The 7,234-nt window shown below is 59.7% G+C and overlaps 1 protein-coding gene across 1 annotated transcript; it reads left to right on the top strand.

Annotated features, from left to right (window-relative positions):
- The first annotated feature begins 3,056 nt into the window (after positions 1-3,056).
- Positions 3,057-4,641, top strand: NPPC (natriuretic peptide C). The gene is made up of 2 exons (XM_075717029.1): positions 3,057-3,149; positions 4,351-4,641. The coding sequence occupies exons 1-2, from the start codon at positions 3,057-3,059 to the stop codon at positions 4,639-4,641; spliced, it is 384 nt and encodes a 127-aa protein (XP_075573144.1).
- The last annotated feature ends 2,593 nt before the right edge of the window (positions 4,642-7,234 follow it).

Here is a 7,234-nt window from a genome sequence, read left to right on the forward strand (position 1 = left end):
CAGCCCTTAGTCTGCTGTCACACGGGAAGGGGTGCTGGGGAGATTACATGACATGAAGAGCAGTCAAACATGGATTTTCACGCCTTTCTTAGATCACACTGAGCCACCCCCTCACCAAACGCACCACAGCCTGTCTCCCCATAACCACTGGTTCAACGCTGGTATTCCTCAGGGGTAGAGCAGCCCTGGAGCCCCTCTCCCCCCACAGCTCTCTTTGGGCTCCTGGGTGCGATGGGGAGGGGTGTCACTCCCTCCAGCCCAGCCCGGGGGTCTCCCTCCCTCCTTGTCCCGCTGTGCGGGATCCCCTTTGCTCTCCAGCACCCGGGGGAAGCCTGCAGCCAGCGCAGCCCTCTGCACCCCACGCTCTCAGCTTCCACATATGCCCTGAGTCTGCCAGTTCTCAGCCCGGACGAGCATCCTGCAGGGCTGTGGGCTAAGGGAGGCACATGTCTTTAAGGGTTAAAAGCTTTCAGGCCCCCATCCCACAAAGCAAAAGGGTTTCACGCTCTTAACCCCTTCCTGCCCACCTCTTCTCCCCCCCCCCCCCCCCCCACCCCCACCCCGAGCTTTTGCCACCCCAGTGGATCCGATCTGGTTTGAGTTAAGGGAAAGGCTTTCTGTGTGCCCAGCTCTGACTCCAGCGACTTTCAGCAGAAAAGGCAGAGTAATTTGAATAACAAGACTAATTGGATTTATAAAGCACAGCACCCCACCCCACCCCCCCCCCCCCCCCCAAACGCGAGGCACTGCACAGTGGGACAAAGAAAACACAGTAATGAAAACCACACTGGTGAAAGCCGAGGGCACAGGACGAGCCTCCTGCGGGCAGGCGCTGGCTGAGACCTGACCGCGTTGTGGCATTTGTGGCAACCCTCTAATACTCTGGGGTGAGGGGCTGGTGGAGAAGCTCCGATATGGCTCCTGACCCCACGTCCCGCAGCGTGTGGGGGGCTGGTGGCATCAAGGCAGCTCTTCCTCCCCATGCTGTGACATTCCCCCAGCCGTCCCCCCCCCCCACCGTATCCCTCCCCATCCCAGGTCCCGCCGGGAGAAGCAGCGAGGCAGGGCTGCCCACAGCATCGGCCAGCACAACCAGGACGGTGACAGCAGGACCCCGTGTTGGCTGCCGTGCCGCTGGTGACCTCAGGCACCCCAACAGCCCCAGGCTGCAGAGACCCCAGGCTCAGCTGCCTGCTGCTCCCCTTTCCCTCGCACAAGCCCTTCTGAAGGGGGTAGTGCTGCAGAGCCCCCCTCCTTGCACCCCGGAGAGGCTGCACATCTCAGCACGCTTCGGGGGGACAAGGGCTGAACCCCAAGAGAAGGGGCCTCTCTCTGCTCCTCGCCTGCACCCACGGCTCCCTGGCACCCGGGGTCGGCTCTAATCCCGACTCCATCGCCTCGCTCTGCCTGTACGCAGACAAATGCCCAAGCACAACTTTACACTCCAAAAAGTCCAAGTTGTCTCCACCTGGCAGGCACGATGGAAAAACCACCGAGACCTTCTCCTTCCAGCTCCTGTTCACATGGAGTTGAAAAGCCAATCTCCTTTGAAGTGTTCTGTGCCCAGTAGCCCAGGCTGTGGAGGAGGAAACATCTCCCTGCTCCCGAGCAGGGAAACCACGGACTCCCAAAGAGCCATGGCCCCCCAGCAGGGGCAGCTCCCCAGGGATTTGGGGAGCAGCAGAGCCCAGAAAGACCACCAAAAGGAGCAGGAGGAAGGGACCAGCCTGGAGCTGACCCTGGGGAGAGGGGGAAGACCAGAGAGCATTTCCCTCAACCCAGGGAAGGGATTTGGGGTGCAAATCCAGCCTGGTGCAATCCAGCCCTGCATGCTTCTGCAAAGGGGGGTGTCTTTCCTCTGGCCTGATCCCAGGAAGAGCATCCTCCCCAGGCAGGGTGCCAGGGATGGTGCCCAGCTCCATCAGCAAAAAGCAACCAGAGCCCCAGAGCTGCCCAGTGTCAGGCACACCAGCAGCAGCAGCAGCAAAAATCCTGCCCTCCTGGCTGCTGAAGGGGAAGGGTGAGGGCAGGGGGGGAGCCCCCACCATGTCCCCAGAGCCCCTGCGAGCCGCTGGGGTTAATCCTGTGATCACATCCTTCTCCCCCACCCTCCAGCTCCGGGAGCAGGTAGGGGAGGCCAGGCTGCACAGCCCTGCGGTGGGTCAGCCCTTGGGGTCCTGTCCCCAGCAGGGACCCTGGGACACTGACTGTGCCCTGCAGAGGACATTCCCAGGGTGTGTGAAAAGCCCCATCTCCAGGGCCAGGGCCACCATCCAGGCCCCCCAGGAGATCGGAGGGAGCAGGTCACCCCCTCCAAGCCAAGGGACCCCCTAGGTGCCCTCAAGCAGTGCCACTGCCCCCCGCATCCCCCTGTGTCCCCAGCATCCCTACCAGGGAGGGCAGTGTCCCCCCTCCGGGCAAGCAGGGACCTGGGAGAGAAGTTGGGGGATGAACAGGTTCTGATTTAATCCTGGATATGGAAAAAAAAAGTGGGTTTTGCGCTCAATCCTGTCTTTTGGGCTTAACCCCCCTCCGGGATGCCCCCTCCCCCCAGCCCCCCCGCCTGGCCCGTGTCCTTCCATGGGGGTGCACCGGGGAAGGGGTGGGGGGGGAAGCGGAGGGGCCGTGGGGCAGCCGGGCAAGGGGAGGGCAGACAGCTTGCAGGGGAGTCTGGGGGTGGGGGACGTGAAGCCAAATGCCCCCCGCTTTCCCTTTCTGCTCTCTAACTCCCCGAGCCGGTTGCCTTGGGCTGATGTGTCATTTGTTCCTGCCAGGGGAGAGGGGACACCCCCCCCCCCCCCCCCCTTTAAATTCCTGCTATTGTGGAGTGGGAGGCCGGGTTGGACCTGGTTGTTTAGATGACATCACCGAGCAGGTTGGGTTATAAAATGAATGAAGCAGAAAGCCCAAGTTCACTGGCTCGGCACTTCGCAGGCGGCAGGAGGGACCTCGGGGCTCCGCTCTGAACTTTGACTCCCATCGGTCCCGGCCTCTCCCCCGGGCTCCCCTTGGCTCCCCGCTGCCCCCCCGGGCCCCCTCTCGCTCGGCCTCGCAGGATGCAGATCTCACCCTTGCTGGCTGGTGGACTTTTACTCGCTCTGCTCTCCGTCAGCCTGGAGGCGAAGCCGGCGTCTCAGCTCCCACAGAAGGTACGGCCGGAGCTGCCCCCCAGCTCTCCCCCCTCTCCCCGTCCTGCTGAGGGTCCTCATGGCACAGGGGGGAGACGTGGGGTGACTTTGGGGTGGCAGTCAGTGCAAAGCGGGGTTCTCCTTCCCCATGGGCTTTTTGAGTGCTAGGGGACCCCCTGCTTCTCCAGCTTGTCCCAAGCATGCATGTCCCGGCGATGTCAGCCCCAAAGCAGGGGCTGGAGGAGGACACTCTGTGCCCCGCGCCCTGCGGGATCGGGGCTGGGGAGGGTGGCAGTCTGCTCGCCCTCAGTGTCACCCCAGGACCCCCCTCTGTGCTGGGCACTGGGGAAGGGGAGCAGACCCGGAGCGGGGCGGGCAGCAGGTGCACGGTGGGCAGGGTGCGAGGCCAGAGCTCTCCAGGCAGCCCTGCCCAAACAGGCCAGGCAGGGGCACCTGGAGCGTCCCCTGGGGAAGGGGTGCCCCAAATGGGGGTGCCCCAGGGAGCTGGGCGTTCCGGGATGCCGAGGAGGGATGCACCGGCAGCTACCAACACTGGGTGGCACTACCCTGGGGAATTAGGCACAGAGATGAGGACACGGACTGAGGGGTGCCCGAGGACAGCGGTGGGACAGGACCGGGGGTGACCCTGTAAGGAAATGGGGTGCAGGCTACAGAGAAAGGGGGTGATATGGGGTGGAGTCGGGGAGGTGAATGGGGGTGAGTGACCCCAAGGCTTGGTGGGCAGCAGCCCCGAGCAGGGAGAGATTGGGGGGGACACCTGCGAGATGGAGGAGGGCAGTAAGGAAGGGGTGTGACCCCCATAATTAGGGGTCAGAACCGGAGGAATGGGGGGACCCAGAGAGCATTAAGCAGGTGGGGGGACAGCAGGAAAGGGGAGCCCTGATCTCCGCGCCACTGCTGGGGGTACTCTGCGAGGCGGGGGTGCAGGGAGGGCTCTCAGGGTAGTGGGACCCCCCCCCAGGAGCTAGGCTGGAGGGCAGGAACACCCGCCATGGTCTGAAGGGGTGTGGAAGCTGGCGGGGGACGCAGTGACCGAAGGGGCCTGGAAGCTGGCGGGGGACGCAGTCACTGCGTCCCCCGCCAGCTTCCAGGCCCCTTCAGGTGATTTGGGGGGGTTCAGTGACAGGGGGTGTCAGATGCTGGGCAGGTGGGTGCTGGGGGGCGGCCGTGCCCTGACCCTCTCCCCCCACACACTCCACAGGCCTCCCGCAGCTCAGCAGCAGCGGCAGCGGGTCCGCCCGAAACGGCGGCGGCGGCGGCAGCGGAGCAGGAGAAGGAGCGGGACAAGGAGCGCAGCGGCGGCGGCGGCGGCTCGGGCCCACGGGAAGCACGGGAGGCGAAGGCCGAGGCACGGCCGAGGGCGGGCTGGGCTCGCTTGCTGCAGGATCCACCGGGCCGACGCCACAAGGGCCTCCATAAGAAGGGCCTGGGCAAGGGGTGCTTCGGCCTCAAGTTGGACCGCATCGGCGCCATGAGCGGCCTCGGCTGCTGAGGGACCCCTGGCGGTGAGTGCGCGGCCGGGGGGGGTGCGGTTTGGGGGTGCGGTGCTACCCCTCCGTAGACTGCCGGGTGGGAGATGCCACAGGGCAGGATTGCGGGTTCATCGCTCCAGCAGCAGCTCAGGCTAGATTCCCCTTTCCACATCAACTATACCCGCAGGCTCCGGGAAGGATGCAAAAAGAGCTCCTGTGCATCCATATGTTCCTAGTTACTCCAAGCCCCCTACGCTTGACAGACACAGGTGACCCGTGGACATGTCTCAGGAGGGCAGGGTACCCCCCACGAGCCTGCGGTGGGAGGATTAGTGAGACACCTGTCTCAGCCGTGCTCCAATTCATTTAATTCAAGGGAAAACAAAACACGAGTTCCCCATGCGTCTCCTAGTTGCAGTGACAGCCAAGGGGAGCGCTTTCCTTGCATCCGAGCAAGTTATGGGGAGCTGGGAGAAGTTCTTTCCACAGCACTCCACGGCCAGCGTGCTTAGGGACCGATGGGCAAGAGAAGCATCGCTTCCCTGCAGTGGCTGGTTTGGGAGAAGTGCGGCAGCTCCTCCCCTGCCAGCTCTCCCCAAGGGTGCTGGGGAGGGGGGAGCGAGGCACCACCCCGGCCCCTTCCCTGCCCGTGGGTCGCACACAGCTGAACTCACACCTGGGGAAGTGCTTGCCCACTGCAGCCCAGGCCTCCCACTCTTCTTCCGACAGCATGGCACTGCCCCACTCAAAGGGACATGCCTTGGCCCTGCAGTAATGTAATCGGGCATGGAGGGGGCTGGATCCAGACCCACTGCTGCTCTGCAGAGCAATGGGAAGAGCAGGGCGCAACGGTGCCTGCAGGATGCTGGCGCTGGCCCATGGCCGTGCCCGGAGGGATGGGCGCTGCTCCTCTGCTCCCTTGTGTAGCAGCTCCTCAGTATTCCCAAGGAATCACCCAGCTCAGGGCTCTGAGAAGCGCACCCAGGCTGCGTAGCCAGCTCACACTCATCCTCTCTCATTAAATTCTCATCAGAAAAAAAAAAAAAAAGATCCTCCAGGACCAGGAGGAGCAGCACACTTCCCTCAGCCTCTCCCCTAAATACCAAATAGCCAGAAAGCAAAGGGTGAGCTTCTTCCTTGCTTTATCATGAGCAAAAAGCTCAGAGAGGTTTTCTGTTGACTTCAGCATCCCCCAGCCCCATGCCAGGATAATTCTTGCAGGGGTTTCAGCTTGGGACGGGTAAGGGGCATTGTACAGCAAGTACTAACAGGCACTTTGTTCTCGTTCCTTGCAGGGCTTTGAATCCATAGTCCATTTTCTCCTACCGTGGCCAGGCAGGGCCATCCCCCAGGCAACGCCTAGAAGAGCAGAGACACCCCCCCCCCCCAGAACGGACAAAAGATGTGGCTGTGTTTTTCTTTTTGGTACGAGGAGTCATGGCACCAGCTGTTTTGGTTATGTTATTTTTTTAAAAAGTGCTCTCTATCTTATATATATTATATATACAAACACTCACCAAGACAAGGGACAGTGCTTTTCCAAGAGACTGATGAAGCCAGCTGTATAACATTGCTGTTTGTAAATTCATGTCATGCATAAATGTATTTATGTTGTAAAGCTATTTATATATTGTTTATAAAGAGATATTTATAAAAAAATTATTTATGTAACTAAATGAAAAGTCAAGCATTGTAACATTTTTTGTCCTAAGTAGTTGAAAAACTTTAAAAAAAAATCATTCCGTGTGGCATTTTGTAACCTGTCTTTATTTATCAAATTCACATACAATTTAAGTGTCAGACTGATTGATTTTAACAGTTAAAGAAGAAATTGTTCAGATGTTTTAGAAAAGTCAGGAGCGAGAGAAAGGCTGGCTGATGTTTTAAGCTTTGATCCCATATGCAAAAGTAAACTTGCGCCCAATCCTGCGACGCTCTGACGGACTGAATCCTGCCCAGCGCTGTGTGCAGCTGCAAGCCTCTGCAGAACCCAACTGAACTCCCTGCGAGAGCTCACGGCCTCGGGCAACTCATCTATCGCCCAGATCCTGAATGGCACCCATGGAAATAAGCCCATCATGTTCAACAGCCTAGATCCGGATTGATAGATAGCAGTGCGGCAAGAGCAGCGTTTGGCCTAGATGCTGCTTCCGCTCTGCAGGTTTGGGTCCAAATTTCATCCCATAAATAAAGCTATGTCACTGGGCACCATGTGGAGATGCAGTCCCTGCTGACAGCAACAAAGAGACCGCGCTGGATCTGGCCCCCGGCTGCGCCAGTGGGAACAGAGCTTTATGCCGGAGGCGCTGTTATTCTAGGATCCAGCAGCTCACTAAGTATCTTGTTGATACTCCCATTCGCCAGACCTTCGCTGCTAAGCTGTAAAGTCCCTTCCTCCAGCAGAGATTTATTTAACTGTGCCTGGGACAATACATAGACAGACCAAAATATACTGAGGGCTGCCTGGTAAGGATTCACAGACACAGCTGTTGCTACAGCTTCTTGCTATGTAAAGTGCATGAAATAAATCGTTAAAATGACTCGACTCTAAAGGAAACAGCAAGCGAGGGGGCGGGGAGCGCAACAAACATGAAAACTCCTGCATGAAGGCTC

This window comes from Pelecanus crispus, chromosome 9 (genome assembly GCF_030463565.1).
Source record: "Pelecanus crispus isolate bPelCri1 chromosome 9, bPelCri1.pri, whole genome shotgun sequence".
NCBI lineage: Eukaryota > Metazoa > Chordata > Aves > Pelecaniformes > Pelecanidae > Pelecanus > Pelecanus crispus.